Here is a 19,141-nt window from a genome sequence, read left to right on the forward strand (position 1 = left end):
TAATTTAATTTTGTCCCCAGTGGGGGTTGTTCCAAAAAAGAATCCGGGTAAATTTAGATTAATTCAGCACTTGTCATTTCCAAAAGGGTCTTCAGGTAATGATGCAATTCCTGAACATTTTGTCCAGAATTTGGGGTCCCAGTAGCTGAGGAGAAGACTGTAGGTCCTACATCGGTGTTGACCTTTTTGGGAATCTAAATTTATACTATGGAAGGTTGCTGTCGTTTACCCAGGGAAAAAATAGATAAATTAAAAGAAGAGATAATTGTGGCATTGGCAAATGGCAAGTTGATGTTGAGACAAGCTCAATCATTACTGGGGTCTCTCAAGTTTGCTTGCCGAGTTATACCCATGGGTAAGGTCTTCAGCAGGAAGTTGGAGAGAGCTACAGCGGGTGTTAAAAAACCTAGTCATTTTAAAAGATTATCCAAAGAAATTCGTAGGGATCTACACATTTGGGAGGAGTTTTTGGCTACCTTTAATGGTGTTCTCATTTGGCAGTCCATACCCATATCCAATGTAGAGTTGCAATTATTCACCGATGCGGCAAGTTCTATGGGTTTTGGGGCATACTTGGAGGGTAGGTGGTGTCCTTCCCGATGGCCTAAAACCTGGTTTGAAGAGGGACTCACTAGTAATATGTTATTATTAGAATTATTCCCTATCATGGTTGCTCTGGAGTTATGGCACGGGGTCTTGACCAATTTGTTAGTAGTTTTTTTTGGTGTGACAATTTGGGTGTGGTTCACGCAATTAATAGTCAGAGAGCTACTGGCCTTCCTGTGCTGGGATTGTTGGGTCAGATTGTTTTGCGCTGCCTTCAATCAAATATAAGTTTTTGCGCTAGGCATGTTCCAGGCATTGAAAACTGTGTGGCAGATGCGCTATCGCGTTTCGAGTGGTGCAGGTTTAGGGTGCTAGCTCCGGATGCGAATGTATCTGGTGACCCTTGCCCGTCTTATGCCTGGCAGGTGATACGCCTGGATTGGAGGGCTTAGCTCTACGATCTTTGGCACCTTCTACCCTTTGAGGGTACAGAACCGCTATGGGAGAGTGGGAGAGATATGTCCATTTACATCAGGACCAAGGTAAGACTGATTATACAATGTTATTGAACTATGTTTGGGAATGTTTTAGCGCAGGCAGGTCAAGAGGGTTTGTAACACATTTACTGTCTGCTCTTTCTTATTTCTTGAGACTTGAAGGCCGGCATGATTTTACTAAATCTTTCTTTTTAGCAAGGATTCTTAAAGGGTGGGCTCAAGTGATGCCCCCTGTACAAGATGCACGAAGGCCAATAACCATTTCAATATTGCGGCGCATGGCGGTCGTGTTGCATGAGGTCTGTGCATCTGATTATGAAGCACTCTTATTTAAATTGTGTTTCGCCATGGCCTTTTTCGGGGCCTTTATAGTCAGTGAACTGGTGTCAGCTTCGAAAACAGCAATGTCACCTTTGCTTCGTGAGCATGTGTCACTGGAAGATGGAGGCTTATGGTGCAAAGTACAACGTTCCAAAACGGACCGACTAGGCAAAGGTTGTTGGGTTGTTTTAAGATGTGTGGACGACAAAGAGATTTGTCCTGTGTCCTTGGCGAGGGTTTATTTGAGAACAAGGACTGATATGCCAAGTCCATGGTTGCAGCATTTGGATGGTATGCCGGGGCCTCAATTTCAATTTTGATGGGTGCTGGAACATTGTATTTGCACGAGATATGGTACCCATTCATTTCGGATAGGTGCAGCGACAACAGCAGCCGCTAAAAGGCTGTTCGAGCGGGCAAATTAGAGCTCTGGGGAGGTGAAAGTCTGATGTATTTCGGAAATATATCAGGTTTTGACCTGTTGGATTAAAAATCAGACTTGAGGTTTCAGCCACTCGCCATATTTGGGGGTCTTGAGGAATTTTTTATCCTGTCAAGTGCCTTAAGCCTCGGGGCTCATACCCGCTTGGCAGGTGTGTTTTTCGCCTCTCGTCAAGTCTGATCCCTCATTCCCGCTTCAAATATTCTCACCTTAGAGGCCAAATTAAACTATTTAAAAAAAAACATTTTAGTAAGTTTATAATGGGATGTTTTTGGGTAATGTTGTTTCAAAAATTTTGTGTTAGGGTTTTTTTGTATGATAAGCTTCTGTGAATGGTTTTTGTATTTTCAGATTTGCGCTTGGACGAGTGTCCTATATGGATTATTGGGCACTCATACGTTTACTATGGTTTACTTCAGTCCCCTGAAGCTAATCTTGTCAGATGGATCGGTGTGAGGGGACTTCGCTGGGAGCAAGTCATGCCTCTATTTTGGCAACAGTCGGAGAGGTCGGGATACCCGCTGAGGGTGGTGTTCCATGCTGCTGGAAATGATTTGACCAGAAGGACTGGTCTGGATCTTCGCAAAACTATAGTTAGGGACTTAGTTAGTTTGCAGAACAGTTTGTGTTTTCTGAGTGTGGGATGGTCGGACATTATCCCTCGTTTGGTTTGGAGAGATGCGGAGAGACCGGCTGCCATAGAGTTGGTCCGGCGCCGGATCAATTCTGTGGTGGGCAGGACTGTTAGTGAAAATTGGGGGTTTGTGGTCCCACATCCCTCAATTTTAGTTTCTGCCCCTCATCTTTACATGGCCAATGGTGTCCAGCTGAATTTGAGGGGTATGGAAATTTTTATGGAGGATCTGTTGTTCGCTGTTTTTAGTCAGGAATTTTATTGATAGGTAGGAGGAGTTTAGGAGTAGTAAGAAGAGTTTTAAGGTAGAGGTATGGTGGCCGGGGTTTCATTGAAACTGTGGCGGGTTGGCACGGCCTGAAATTGTGGCTGTAATTTAAAGAGTTTTATAGGTGCTCAGGAGATGTGAAGGTGGTGGAGTTTGATACATTACGGGGCCGGAGTTCCATCGGACCAGGTGGGCTTCGGTCTCCGGTGGAGTTGGTACACACCTGAGCACATTTTGGTTGGGAGTTGGGGAATACCTTGAGTGGAGAGTTGGCCACGGTATTCCCGATAAAGAGCAAGTAACACAAGAGGTGGCAAATGGCCCATTATGGCCCCTTGTGATGTGTGGGGGGCTGGGCTAAAATTGGGCCCTTTAAAGCCTCCCCTTGTGATGTGATGGGGGCTGGGCTGAAATTGGGCCCTTAAAGCCTCCTTGTTATGCGATGGAGGCCGGGCTGAAGTTGGGCCCTTGCCTCCTCTTGTGTTTTGGTCAGCCACAGTTAAAAGGTTTAAAAGGTTAGAATAAATAGGGACATTATTGAAATAGGCCGTCCCTCCTTGCCACCATACCATTTGTTTAATAAAAGCTGACAATTCTATTGGCAAACATTATTCTGGTGTCAGTGTCACTTACTTCTTTTATGGATGTTGGTGTATGCGCATGAATGAAGGACAGTCTATGATAGACATTTTAATAACCGTATACAGTGTCAAAGCACAGTAAAGAAGGCAAGTAACGTGCTAGCGTGCATAAAACAGGGAATTGAGACAAGGGACGAGGATGTAATCCTGCCTCTGTACAAATCATTGGTACGTCCACACCTGGAATATTGTGTTCAGTTATGGGCACCACTGTATAAAAAAGATATTGGGGAACTCGAAAGGTTTCAAAGGCAAGCTACTAAATTGATTAAAGGGCTAGCGGGACTGGATTACGAGGAAAGGCTTACTAGGGTGAATATGTATACACTGGAATAGAGGCATCTAAGAGGAGACATTCCTAATATCTTCAAATATGTAAAGGGACATTACAAAGAGTTATCAGAGGAATTTTTTATTAAAAGAACACCGTTTAGGACATGTGGGCACTCACTGAGGCTGGAGGAGAGAAATTCCATATGCAACGGAGGAAAGGGTTCTTCACTGTTAGGGCAATAAGGATTTGGAATTCCCTGCCAGGGAAGGTGGTAATGGCAGACTCTGTAAATGCATTTAAAAAAGGATTGGATAAATTTCTGATGGAAAATGATATCCAAGGTTATAACATTTAAAATATTGACGTTGATAATCCGAGTGTAACATGATTTATAGTTGTTAACTAGTTATAAAGCATTACTTCAGCAGGTACATTATAATCCACTCAACTTAATACAGAATACAGGTTAAACACGATGGGCATTTTGCCTCTATTCAACCTCAATTACTATGTTACTATATTACTATCTAAAGAAAACAAACTGTTCATTGTAACATCATATCTAATGTTCTCACTAACAGCTATTCACACAAATATGTAGTCTTTTTTAGTTTTTTAAGTAGAAAGAATAGGTTTTCCTTTTCTTTTTCTCTCTGTTTAGCATTTTTTATCTTAAATATTGGTTTATGTTATGATCGGCTTTTATCTGTACAGCTGTTGAATAAAGAACAGCACTATTGGCCCAATTCATGTTTGTATAGAATCGCAGAGCCGCAAGGAAGCGGCTGTGCAATTCTATCTAATAAAAATTGTAATGCAACAGGAGGCATCTGTAGGAGATAGACACCTCCTGTTAGCATTAGCAAGTGCTGCGTTTGAGGACGCAACCTCGGATCACCATCGATGGTCGTGATTTCAGATGGTTACAGGCAGTGTCAGACTGGCGGACCGGGGAATGGCTTCCATTTATGCTGGGACAATGTTTAGAAGCACCCACTACCTGCATCGCAGGTGTTTGCAGGTGTGAGTGCAGAGAACCAGGTACCTATAAACATAGTCCCACAAAAATGGACTGGAAACGGTTCCTCGGTCAGCCAGTCGGACGTAGGTTACAGGCACCGGACAGCCTGCATAAGCTGAAGCTTACTCAGGTTGGTCATAAGATTTGAACACTAGGGTTCAGGAAGTCTGCAACGCAGACCAAGGACCCATCACGCCTGTAAAATGGGATCAACACGCCCCCGTTTTGAAGAACATTGCTTGGTACCGCACCCACATGCCGCAGCATGTCAATCACACTGCATCTGACCAGGGGCTGCGAGCTACATTGCTAGACATGTTGTGCACATGCGCAGAATTGGTCTTGTGCCTGAGCAGACCCCCCCGAACATCGTATTTGTATGCACACCATCCGGTTTGCATACTAATACAGTATGAATCAGGCCCAGTGTTTAATATGGAGTGCACTTATAAATACAGCACTTTAATATAGTAAATTGTTTTTGGGAGAAGCAATTCATACAGTGACATTTTTTTTAAATAAATGTTGGATAGATAGATAGATAGATAGATAGATAGATAGATAGATAGATAGATAGATAGAGCAGAACTGAAAAAAATATAAATGTCTCCAACATATGTCACACTGAAGTGAAAGCACATTAGGGGAGGTGCTCCTCCTAGTGTTTTTTTGCCTGACTGCTAATGTCCAATAGTGTCTTTGTATGCAAATATTCTTCTGTCCAATCTGTACTAAAAGACAAAAAGAAAGCCAAGTCTTCAGTCAGCATAAAATCACTGACTGAATCTGACTAATACTTTACTTTACCTGTATTTCAGTAAATAGGCTTAAAATGGCATCTGACAGTAAGATTACTACAGTTAAAGCACCTGCTCCACTCAGCAATTTGGAAATTAAATACACCAAGGTAAGACTCTAATATGTTTACTGTTAATTAAAAAGTAGTGTATTTTATATTGCTTTCTGTTATTATGACAAGACCTAACAAACTGAAACGTAGTCCTTGTTGAGAAAAACGTATAGTTAAATACTTGCATTTAACTGGTTATCTGAAGAAGACTATTTTCTAAAGTCCATGTACACTACTGTAATGTGTTGTTTTTATTCCTGCACCTAACAGATCTTGAGGGTAATTCCAAGTTGATCGCAGCAGGAAATTTTTTAGCAATTGGGCAAAACCATGTGCACTGCAGGGGGGGCAGATATAACATTTGCAGAGAGAGTTAGATTTGGGTGTGGTGTGTTCAATCTGCAATCTAATTTGCAGTGTAAAAATAAAGCAGCCAGTATTGACTCTGCACAGAAATAAAATAACCCACCCAAATCTAACTCTCTCTGCAAATGTTATATCTGCCACACCTGCAGTGCACATGGTTTTGACCAATTGCTAACTTTCTTGCTGCTGCAATCAACTCAGAATTAACTCCCTTGCCAAAAACTTTTTACACCTTTTGCAATATGTTTGCTACTATATTGTGGTTGTATTGGTAGATTGTTTTATAATTTATACAGTAGCAAATAACAACAATTTCAAAACGTTCTAAAGATTGCAAAGCAATCTCTAACTGCATATTGTAACATTTTCACTTGCACACAGGCCAAGTACACTAAATAAATAGAGAAGAGTTGTGGTTTTTCTAACTGACTGCACAGAACAAACAAGATAAAAAAAGGAACAGAGAGCTATGTGTATAAAATGCAGATCAAGTGAACAATTAGTTACCAAGTCGCATATTTGGATACAGGCAGCAAAACTCGTTAATAAACATATATTGTACTTTGGAGAACATTTAAAGTCACAATGACTGGTTAAAATTGTGTACTTTAGACTTTGTGAGTTACTGATGGAATTTTGACCAGGGAATGTCTGACCTGTTGGGTGAGATATCATTTTGGAATGCAGTAAAGTATCCTAAAGCATAATCATGCAAACTGTGACTTTGCAAACATGTTTAAAGTAGTTCATGTGTGTTTTGCTTTGCCTCATATTCTGTACAGTGCAGATGAGTTCATGTGTCTTTCACAACATTGAATATTTTTTTTTTAATCTCAAGAGGGACTCATTTAAAAAATATGCAGCATAATTATCTCACAACTAGAATTCTTATTTTCAATAATAGGCAGGATTGGTAAGAAGTGTATTGCAGCTTTACCGACATTTAGATTTGATACAAAGGTTTTTATACTTCCTATGTTATTGATAACATGTTTTTATGCTTCTAATGTAACATTACATTAACATGATTTTAACTACCTTAGTAAACAAATACAGTATGTGAGCAATAAACTGGTGTTCTAAGTCTGTCATTATTTATTTGCAGTATACAGTACATATTACTCAGGCTGTGCACTTTTTTTTTTTTTGGAGACTGGCAATTCATTTAAAGTACTTGCAGCGATTAAATAACATTATCTTTACAGTCTCCACTAGTTACCGCATGTATTATTATTATTATTATTATTATTATTATTATTATTTAAAAGTATTACTACAGTATGGAGCTGTAAAGACATGGGGGTCTATTTACTAAAGGGGGGTACTCACGGGAGAGATGTGTGCTGAGCGATCTTAACACAGACCGCTCAGCACACATCTCTCACCCCGCTCAGCACAGCGCGATGTGCTGAGCGAGGGGGAAAGCAGACGGGGAGCCGCTCACTTCACACAACGGTGAAGTGAGCGACTCGCTAGATTGAGCCTGCATGCAGCTCAATCTAGCACCGGCGATAGCGATGCGCGGGGCCGCGCATCGCTATCGCTGGAGGGCATACACACGGCAGATCCGTGCTTAAAATCTAAGCAATCTAGCAAGATTGCTTAGATTTTAAGCACAGATCTCTCCGTGTGTACCCCCCTTTAGTGCTGGATGGAGATAAAGTGGATGGAGAAAAAGTATCAGCCAATCAGCTTCTAACTGTCATGTCACAGGCTGTGTTTGAAAAATAACAGGAGCTGACTGGCTTGTTCTTTATCTCCGTCCACTTTATCTCCTTCCAGTGCTTAGTAAATAGACCCCTAAAGCTAGGCATACACTATACAATTACTCACAGATCAGCTGCCAGATCTGGCTGGTTGAAATGAAAATCTGGATGAAAGCAAATGGCAATCAGCCATTTGCTCCCAAACACTGGAAAATTGACAAAACCTGTCATTCAGATTTAACCAATTTGTGGGAATGAAAGTTTTTGTCAGTTTTCCAGTGTTTGGGAGCAAATGGTCGATTGTCATTTGCTCTCATCCATTACCAGATTTTCATTCCAACCAGCCAGATCTGGCATGATTTGCTAGTTAATTGTAGCCAATTTTAAGAAAGAAACATGTATGCATCAGAAATTGTTCCATATATTTCTACTGTATGTTAAACATTTAAAGTTTTAAATAAACAAAGGCTGTTAAGAATGATACAGTATGGTAAACATTCCTAAAAGTAGAGATTACAAAGTACTGTATTTCTTACAAGACGCTTGTGTAACTGACTTGTATATTAATAAGGGCAACACAAAATGCAGCCTGAGAAATTACACTGTTATTATGCTTAAACAAAGAAGCAGGGGATAGAATTTTCTGAATAATGTGAATACGTCTAAGCTGCATGCTGACAGTAAAGGGAAAATGCTGTGTCATTCTACAATTTAAACCCAGAATATATATATATATTTTTCTCTTTAAATGACAAGTTTCTGCATGCATCTAATATTTTTCTCTGGCATCCTTCTATAATAGATTATTGACTTTACAAAATCTTTCTGGTGCGCAAACAAAAATGGTTGGCAGACTCAGACACCCTCAGTCTGAAATGCAAACACAGACTCACCGCTTTGAACATGTTACTGTATGTGATGCCAGAAAGGGAACAGTTGAAAGTCACATTGGATACAGGGGGGCTGGTTCTGAGTCACATGTAAAATGGCTGTATTTGCTGGTGGCCGCTGAAGCCTGATTCACTACCTTATGCCAAAGTGACTAATCGTTTCAACTAATGCACGGGTTTGTGCATATGCAAGTGGAAATCCATGCCACCCATTTATTTTACAATGACCCTCGCAACTTCGTCATTACTATTTGCACTTGCACCAGCCCCATGCTAGACAGATATGTTAGAAGCAGGCTTCCCACCCATGTATACACATCTCAGAATTGCATGGAGCTTTTGATACAGTACATGCCCATGACACTCCCACGAATCAGGGTCATTATGAATAATCATATTTTCTCCACCCAGTTCACACCCCAAAACGCCCTGTTTCACAGAAAGTAAATTCGGCCAAATTGCACCCGATGGAAATATGCAAATATGTGTCAATTTGTATCTGCACATTCACTGTATGCAGTAACTCATCATTCGCATCCATGAACACAAATCTGTGTAACTCAAAATTAGCCCCAGAGCTTTGAGGTACATTTCAAAGCCTCCCTGCTCACAACATCATATGGCATGTGACTGTGGTTGCCATAGTAGTCCTGAATCATTCAATATTGAACATTTTACTACTGTCATAGGTTTCTTAGTACAAACTTTGTAGAAGTTTTGTTTTTGCGGCAGATGAAGATTTTTTTGTGTTTCAGAAAATTCCTAATATTTCTCTAACGTCCTAGTGGATGCTGGGGACTCCGTAAGGACCATGGGGAATAGACGGGCTCCGCAGGAGACTGGGCACTCTAAGAAAGATTTAGTACTACTGGTGTGCACTGGCTCCTCCCTCTATGCCCCTCCTCCAGACCTCAGTTAGAATCTGTGCCCGGACAGAGCTGGGTGCATTTTAGTGAGCTCTCCTGAGCTTGCTAATAAGAAAGTATTTTAGTTAGGTTTTTTTATTTTCAGAGAGCTTCTGCTGGCAACAGACTCTCTGCTACGTGGGACTGAGGGGAGAGAAGCAAACCTACTAACTGCGGCTAGGTTGCGCTTCTTAGGCTACTGGACACCATTAGCTCCTCAGGGATCGAACACAGGACCTGACTTTGTAGTCCGTTCCCGGAGCCGCGCCGCCGTCCCCCTCGCAGAGCCAGAAGTCAGAAGCTGGCGGGTTGAAGAAAGAAGACGTCAAAATCGGCGGCAGAAGACTCCTGTCTTCATATGAGGTAGCGCACAGCACTGCAGCTGTGCGCCATTGTGCCCACACTAACCCACACACTCCGGTCACTGTAGGGTGCAGGGCGCAGGGGGGAGCGCCCTGGGCAGCAATTAGATACCCCCTGGCAAAAGCAGCATATATACAGTTGGACACTGTTATATGCATGAGCCCCCGCCATTAATTTTACACAAAATCGCGAGCAGAAGCCCGCCGCTGAGGGGGCGGGGCCTTCTTCCTCAGCACTCACCAGCGCCATTTTCTCTCCACAGCTCCTCTGAGAGGAAGCTCCCCAGGCTCTCCCCTGCAGACTCACGGTAGAAAGGGTAAAAAGAGAGGGGGGGGCACATAAATTTAGCACATTTAATATATATACAGCAGCTACTGGGTAAACACTAAGTTACTGTGTGATTCCTGGGTCATATAGCGCTGGGGTGTGTGCTGGCATACTCTCTCTCTGTCTCTCCAAAAGGCCTTGTGGGGGTCCTGTCCTTATATAGAGCATCCCCTGTGTGTGTGGTGTGTCGGTACGCGTGTGTCGACATGTTTGACGAAGAGGGCTATGTGGAGGTAGAGCAAGTACAGATGAATGACGTGTCTCCGCCGACGGCGCCGACACCTGATTGGATGGATATGTGGAAGGTGTTAAATGATAATGTAAACTCATTACATAAAAGGTTGGATAAAGCTGATGCCTTGGGACAGTCGGGGTCTCAGCCCATCCCTGATCCTACAGTGCAGAGGCCGTCAGGGTCTCAGAAGCGCCAACTATCCAAAATGGTTGACACAGATATCGACACGGATTCTGACTCCAGTATCGATGACGATGATGCAAAATTTCAGCCTAAAATGGCTAAAGCCATCCGCTACATGATTATAGCAATGAAGGATGTATTGCACATATCAGAGGTAAACCCTGTCCCTGACAAAAGGGTGTATATGCATGGGGAGAAAAAGCAAGAGGTGACTTTTCCCCCTTCACATGAGTTAAATGAATTATGTGAAAAAGCGTGGGATTCCCCCGATAAGAAAGTGCTGATTTCCAAAAGGTTACTTATGGCGTACCCTTTCCCGCCAACAGACAGGATGCGCTGGGAATCCTCCCCTAGGGTAGATAAAGCTCTGACACGCTTATCTAAAAAGGTGGCCCTGCCGTCACAGGATACGGCCGCCTTAAAGGATCCTGCAGATAGGAAGCAGGAAAGTATCCTGAAGTCTGTTTATACACACTCAGGTACTCTACTGAGGCCGGCAATTGCGTCGGCCTGGATGTGTAGTGCTGTAGCAGCATGGACAGATAATCTGTCTGAGGAAATGGATACCTTAGACAAGGATACCATTTTACTGACCCTGGGGCATATAAAAGACGCTGTCCTATATATGAGGGATGCCCAGAGGGACATTTGCCTACTGGGCTCTAGAATAAATGCAATGTCAATTTCTGCCAGGAGGGTCCTGTGGACTCTGCAATGGACAGGTGATGCCGACTCCAAAAAGCACATGGAGGTGTTACCTTACAAGGGTGAGGAATTGTTTGGGGACGGTCTCTCGGACCTAGTTTCCACAGCTACGGCTGGGAAGTCAAACTTTTTGCCATATATTCCCTCACAGCCTAAGAAAGCACCGTATTACCAAATGCAGTCCTTTCGATCACAGAGAAGCAAGAAGGTCAGAGGTGCGTCCTTTCTTGCCAGAGGCAGGGGTAGAGGAAAGAAGCTGCACCATACAGCTAGTTCCCAGGAACAGAAGTCCTCCCCGGCTTCCACTAAATCCACCGCATGACACTGGGGCTCCACAGGAGCCAGGAGCGGTGGGGGCGCGTCTCCGAAATTTCAGCTACCAGTGGGTTCGCTCACAGGTGGATCCCTGGGCTATACAGATTGTGTCTCAGGGATACAAGCTGGAATTCGAAGTGATGCCCCCTCACCGTTACCTCAAATCTGCCCTGCCAGCTTCCCCCATAGAAAGGGAAGTAGTGTTAGCGGCAATTCACAAGTTATATCTCCAGCAGGTGGTGGTAAAGGTTCCCCTCCTTCAACAAGGAAGAGGATACTATTCCACAATGTTTGTGGTACCGAAACCGGACGGTTCGGTCAGACCCATATTGAATTTAAAATCCCTGAACATTTATCTGAAAAGATTCAAGTTCAAAATGGAATCGCTCAGAGCGGTCATTGCAAGCCTGGAAGAGGGGGATTTTATGGTGTCTCTGGACATCAAGGATGCTTACTTGCATGTCCCCATTTATCCACCTCATCAGGAGTATCTCAGATTTGTGGTACAGGACTGTCATTACCAATTCCAGACGTTGCCGTTTGGGCTCTCCACGGCACCGAGAATATTTACCAAGGTAATGGCAGAAATGATGGTGCTCCTTCGAAAGCAAGGAGTCACAATTATCCCATACTTGGACGATCTCCTCATAAAGGCGAGGTCCAGAGAGCAGTTGCTAATCAGCGTAGCACACTCTCAGGAAGTGTTGCAACAGCACGGCTGGATTCTGAATATTCCAAAGTTGCAGCTGTTTCCTACTACGCGTCTGCCTTTTCTGGGCATAATACTGGACACGGACCAGAAGAAGGTGTTTCTCCCGGCGGAGAAGGCTCAAGAGCTTGTGACTCTAGTCAGAGACCTCTTAAAACCGAAACAGGTGTCGGTGCATCGCTGCACGCGAGTCCTGGGAAAGATGGTGGCATCATACGAAGCCATTCCCTTCGGCAGGTTCCATGCGAGGATCTTTCAGTGGGATCTATTGGACAAGTGGTCCAGATCGCATCTTCAGATGCATCGGCTGATCACCCTGTCCCCGAGGGCCAGGGTGTCTCTTCTGTGGTGGCGGCAGAGTGCTCACCTTCTCGAGGGCCGCAGGTTCGGCATACAGGACTGGGTCCTGGTGACCACGGATGCGAGCCTCCGAGGATGGGGGGCAGTCACTCAGGGAAGAAACTTCCAAGGGTTGTGGACAAGTCAGGAGGCTTGTCTGCACATAAATATCCTGGAACTAAGGGCCATATACAACGCCCTGAGTCAAGCGGAGCCTCTGCTTCGCAACCAACCAGTGCTGATACAGTCAGACAACATCACCGCAGTGGCTCATGTAAACCGCCAGGGCGGCACAAGAAGCAGAGTGGCGATGGCAGAAGCCACAAGGATTCTTCGTTGGGCGGAGAATCACGTGCAAGCACTGTCAGCAGTGTTCATTCCGGGAGTGGACAACTGGGAAGCAGACTTCCTCAGCAGGCACGACCTCCACCCGGGAGAGTGGGGACTTCATCACAAAGTCTTCACTCAGATTACAAATTGATGGGAACTGCCACAGGTGGACATGATAGCGTCCCTTCTCAACAAAAAGCTACAAAGGTATTACGCCAGGTCAAGAGACCCTCAGGCGATAGCTGTGGACGCCCTGTTAACACCGTGGGTGTTCCAGTCGGTCTATGTATTTCCTCCTCTTCCTCTCATACCCAAGGTGCTGAGAATCGTAAGAAAAAGAGGAGTGAGAACAATACTCATTGTTCCGGATTGGCCAAGAAGGACTTGGTACCCGGAACTGCAAGAAATGCTCACAGAGGACCCATGGCGTCTGCCTCTCAGACAGGACCTGTTGCAACAGGGACCCTGTCTGTTCCAAGACTTACCGCGGCTGCGTTTGACGGCATGGCGGTTGAACGCAGGATCCTAGCGGAAAAAGGCATTCCGGATGAAGTTATTCCTACGCTGATAAAGGCTAGGAAGGACGTGACAGCAAAACACTATCACCGTATATGGCGAAAATATGTTGCCTGGTGTGAGGTCAGGAAGGCCCCTACAGAGGAATTCCAGCTGGGCCGGTTCCTGCACTTCCTACAGTCTGGAGTGACTATGGGCCTCATAAAGGTCCAGATTTCAGCCCTATCCATTTTCTTTCAAAAGGAACTGGCTTCTCTTCCTGAAGTTCAGACGTTTGTTAAGGGAGTGCTGCATATTCAGCCCCCTTTTGTGCCACCAGTGGCACCTTGGGATCTCAACGTGGTGTTGGGTTTCCTGAAATCCCACTGGTTTGAGCCACTTAAGACCGTGGAGCTAAAGTATCTCACGTGGAATTGGTCATGCTATTGGCCTTAGCTTCGGCTAGGCGTGTGTCAGAATTGGCGGCTTTGTCATGTAAAAGCCCCTATCTGGTTTTCCATATGGACAGGGCAGAATTACGGACTCGTCCGCAATTTCTGCCGAAGGTGGTGTCATATTTTCATTTGAACCAACCTATTGTGGTGCCTGCGGCTACTCGTGACTTGGAGGATTCCAAGTTGCTTGATGTAGTCAGGGCTTTTAAGATCTATGTAGCCAGGATGGCTGGAGTCAGGAAGACTGACTCGCTGTTTATCCTGTATGCATCCAACAAGCTGGGTGCTCCTGCTTCAAAGCAAACTATTGCTCGCTGGATCTGTAGCACGATTCAGCAGGCTCATTCTGCGGCTGGATTGCCGCATCCAAAATCAGTGAAAGCCCATTCCACAAGGAAAGTGGGCTCTTCTTGGGCGGCTGCCCGAGGGGTCTCGGCATTACAGCTTTGCCGAGCAGCTACTTGGTCGGGTTCAAACACATTTGCTAAGTTCTACAAGTTTGATACCCTGGCTGAGGAGGACCCTGTGTTTGCCCATTCGGTGCTGCAGAGTCATCCGCACTCTCCCGCCCATATGGGAGCTTTGGTATAATCCCCATGGTCCTTACGGAGTCCCCAGCATCCACTAGGACGTTAGAGAAAATAAGATTTTACTCACCGGTAAATCTATTTCTCGTAGTCCGTAGTGGATGCTGGGCGCCCGTCCCAAGTGCGGTCTTTCTGCAATACGTGTATATAGTTATTGCTTAATAAAGGGTTTCGTTATGTTGGCATCCATTGTTGATGCTCTGTTGTTGTTCACACTGTTGACTGGGTAAGTTATCACAAGTTATACGGTGTGATTGGTGTGGCTGGTATGAGTCTTACCCCGGATTCCAAAATCCTTTCCTTGTAATGTCAGCTCTTCCGGGCACAGTTTCCTTAACTGAGGTCTGGAGGAGGGGCATAGAGGGAGGAGCCAGTGCACACCAGTAGTACTAAATCTTTCTTTAGAGTGCCCAGTCTCCTGCGGAGCCCGTCTATTCCCCATGGTCCTTACGGAGTCCCCAGCATCCACTACGGACTACAAGAAATACATTTACTGGTGAGTAAAATCTTATTTTTTGATTGAATGCTGCAAGAGCTGAATGGAGGAATTATTTTCAAGGATTCAATTTATAGCATTAGTGAATAGTTCATGAGTAAGGTGTTCATTTACAATGGCTAGGTGTGGTAGTATGTAAACAATACCAAGAGATAGAACTAACGTAGCTCAGAGTTAACACTTTCAATAACCATACCTTTTCTTCTTAATGTAAATAGCATATATAAATATGTATGTATGAAATAGACATTAGTTCAGGGCTTAAAGTGGTCCTGGAGAAGTGGTGAAAATAATTTTCCCTGTCACCTACTCCCCTCCCATTAGGTGGAGCCAGCGCCGATGGTAGGATGTTCAGTGCCTGCCTGCCATCTACAAATTTGTACCCTAATGCAGGGGTGTATCTTCCCATTGGACATGATGGCACCCGCCAGGGGTGCCAGCTGAGCAGGCGGCGCAGCCCGACAGTGCCACCCTCGGCCAATGGGTGGAATCCCTTAAGCTGTAGTGTCTGCCAATATCTGTTGTGCCAAGCTGCCTGAGCATTGCCTGGGATGGAGGGCGGAGGATCGCTCAGCAGGCAGGAGCTGGCACCGGTGGCCGGCACCGCAATGCACTACAGAGAAGAAACTGAAAATAAACTACAACTCCCAGCAACCCTTGCTGTCGAGAGCTCTCATGTAGTTTGATGCGGTGGCGGACACCAGTGCCAGCTCCTGCCTGCTGAGTGTTCCTCCGCCCTCCATCCCAGGCAACTTGGCACAGCAGGTATTGCCAGACACTACAGCTATCTGCTGGGATGTTGTGGGGTGGGGACTAGGGCTATGTTCTGTGTGGGGAGGCTATGTATGTGCTGCGAGTGGAAGAGACTACTACTATGTGCTAAGGGCGGACTACAGTTATGTGCTGGGAGGGGGATAGGGACAATGGCTATGTGCTTGGGGAGGTGAGGAGCTATGTGCAGGGAGGGGGACTATGGCTATCTATGCTGGCAGGGAACTATTGTTATGTGATGGGAGGGGGGTGGGTACTACTATATGGCTGTGTTGGGAGAGGTGGAGACTAGGGCTATGTGCTGGGGGGACTACGGCTATTGCTTGGGGAGGTGGTGGCTATGGCTATTTACTGGGAGGGGACTATGGCTATGTGCTGGGAGGGGGATGGGGACTAGACTATATGACTGTGGGGACTATGCCAAGGGCGCCCCGGTCCCCTAGATACACCCCTGCCCTAACCCCAAAACTGTCTAAAGGAACAGTGCATGCTGAAGGTGCGTAGTGCAAAAAAGGGTTGTGGTATCACAAGGAAGAGGAGTGGCCACACAGTAGTACCTCCAATTCAAATTAAGTCACACAGTAGCACAATCGCATTATCATTACATCGCACATACGGCCCCTATTTCATATAACACCACAGAGTAGTGCCCCTTATTCACGTTATGACACACAGTACTGCCACATATTCATGTTATGCTACACAGAAGTGCCCCTTATACACAATGCCCATGGTAGCAGTGCCGCTTATGCACATAATAATGCCCATGGTAGCAGTGCCGCTTATACACATAATAATGCCCGCAGTAGCAGTGTCGCTGATACACATAATAATGGCCATGGTATCAGTGCCAATAACATGCCCACGGTATCAGTGCCACTTATACACAAGCCCACGGTATCAGTTCCGATTATACACATGCCCACGATATCAGTTCCGCTTAAACACATTCCCAAGATATCAGTGCCACTTATACACATGCCCATGGTAGCAGTGTAGCTTATACACATGCCCACGGTAACATTGTCGCTTATACACATGCCCATGGTAGCAGTGTTGCTTATACACATGCCCATGGTATCAGTGCTGCTTATACACATGCCCATGGTAGCAGTGTTGCTTATACACATGCCCACGGTAGCAGTGTAGCTTATACACATGCCCACGGTAGCATTGTCGCTTATACACTTGCCCACGGTAGCATTGTCGCTTGTACACATGCCCACGGTAGCAGTGTAGCTTATACACATGCCCACGATAGCAGTGCTGCTTATTCACATGCCCATGGTAGCAGTGTTGCTTATACACATGCCCATGGTAGCAGTGCTGCTTATACACATGCCCATGGTAGCAGTGTTGCTTATACACATGCCCACGGTAGCAGTGTAGCTTATACACATGCCCACGGTATCAGTTCCGATTATACACATGCCCACGATATCAGTTCCGCTTAAACACATGCCCAAGGTATCAGTGCCACTTATACACATGCCCACGGTAGCAGTGTTGCTTATACACATGCCCACGGTAGCAGTGTAGCTTATACACATGCCCATGGTAGCATTGTCGCTTATACACATGCCCATGGTAGCAGTGTCGCTTATACACATGCCCACGGTAGCATTGTAGCTTATACACATGCCCATGGTAGCATTGTCGCTTATACACATGCCCACGCTAGCAGTGTCACTTATACACATGCCTACGGTAGCAGTGCCGCTTATAAACATGCCTACGGTAGCAGTGCCGCTTATAAACATGGCCCCAGTATCAGTGCAGCTTACTGTATACACATGCCCTTGGTAGCAGCGCCACTTATACACATAAGAAATGCAACCCCCACCCTACTTGCCTCATGTGTCGCTGGTGTTTCGGAATCCGCATGGGTCTTGTCTCCTCTCAATGCACAACTGGCTTCTCTTTTTGTGGTCTCATTCCTGCTGCAGCCCAGCACCATCGGGGTAGGGGGGCTGGTACTGGGAAAGGCAGGCAAAGGGAGTCAGTCATAGTCTTAGCACCGCTCACCCACCACATCTATTAATGTGGGAGCCGCGGCTCACAGAGAGGAGGAAGCACTGCCTGTATAGAATTCCCCTGCCGTGCAAGGTGGGCTAGTGGTCAGCCTCCAAATACAACTGATGCAACGCAGTTCCACCCCATTCCAGCCTACTTTAATCCCTGCATTCGTTTATTAAATTTGGGTTTTATCTTTAAAAAAAATTGTTTTATATTAACTGAAACTAATGAAGATTATGATTAAACTTAGAGTTTTGGACATTAATAGGTAATATACAGTAGTTATTTAAATCAACGGAAGATTTTCCATTGATCCATGATGGAACTTATAGTTTCACAACAGCTAGAGAGCCTACAGGCTGCTTTAAGAAATCACAACATTCTGTAAGTTGTTAGTCACAGTTTGGTAGTTGCATAATGAAATAAACACAGATGGATTTATTTAATAGCATAGTGCAAAGTGAAAATATGTGCTGGGAAAAATATGTGCTGGAACTCAAATCAGATCTGGGGGTAAATTTACTAAGATTCGTATTTTCCCGTTTCAGGTCAAAGTTCAATCACGAATGACATCGAAAGTGTAAAACTGCAACTTTTTGAATTTGTTACGTTGGATTTACTAAGCTGTCGTATTCGGGTTTTTCTTTTCTTCCGATGTCGATGTCATTCGTGTTTTTTTTGTGTTTTTTACAGCAGTGATTAGCAAAACACTGCCGACTTTTTTACAATTAATCTCGGCCGGATCTGTGTGATCCGTGCTGGGGTTCTATTTTTTTTTTTTTTTAATTAAACACTGTAAAATTTAAAAAAAAATTGCGTGGGGTCCCCCCTCCTAAGCATAACCAGCCTCGGGCTCTTTGAGCCGATCCTGGTTGCCGAAATATGGGGAAAAAAATGACAGGGGTTCCCCCATATTTAAGCAACCAGCATCGGGCTCTGCGCCTGGTCCTGGTCCCAAAAATACGGGGGACAAAAAGAGTAGGGGTCCCCCGTATTTTTAAAACCAGCACCGGGCTCCACTAGCTGGACAGATAATGCCACAGCCGGGGGTCACTTTTATATAGTGCCCTGCGGCCGTGGCATCAAAAATCCAACTAGTCACTCCTGGCCGGGGTACCCTGGGGGAGTGGGGACCCCTTCAATCAAGGGGTCCCCCCCCCAGCCACCCAAGGGCCAGGGGTGAAGCCCGAGGCTGTCCCCCCCCATCCAATGGGCTGCGGATGGGTAGGCTGATAGCCTTTGTTGTAAAAGAAAAGATATTGTTTTTAGTAGCAGTACTACAAGGCCCAGCAAGCCTCCCCCGCATGCTGGTACTTGGAGAACCACAAGTACCAGCATGCGACGGAAAAACGGGCCCGCTGGTACCTGTAGTACTACTACTAAAAAAATACCCAAAAAAAGACAAGACACACACACCGTGAAAGTATAATTTTATTACATACATACACACATAC

At 45.2% G+C, this 19,141-nt stretch overlaps 1 protein-coding gene across 1 annotated transcript in view; it reads left to right on the forward strand.

Annotated features, from left to right (window-relative positions):
- Positions 1 to 5,395: 5,395 nt before the first annotated feature.
- ALDH1A1 (aldehyde dehydrogenase 1 family member A1) overlaps positions 5,396 to 19,141 on the forward strand; it is a 104,165-nt gene continuing 90,419 nt past the window's right edge. The window contains exon 1 of the mRNA XM_063913878.1: positions 5,396 to 5,551. Within this exon, the coding sequence (XP_063769948.1) occupies positions 5,477 to 5,551 (75 nt within the window). The 5' untranslated portion in view covers positions 5,396 to 5,476. The remainder of the gene's footprint in view (positions 5,552 to 19,141) is intronic.

The sequence above is a fragment of the Pseudophryne corroboree genome, chromosome 1 (genome assembly GCF_028390025.1).
Source record: "Pseudophryne corroboree isolate aPseCor3 chromosome 1, aPseCor3.hap2, whole genome shotgun sequence".
Classification (NCBI taxonomy): domain Eukaryota; kingdom Metazoa; phylum Chordata; class Amphibia; order Anura; family Myobatrachidae; genus Pseudophryne; species Pseudophryne corroboree.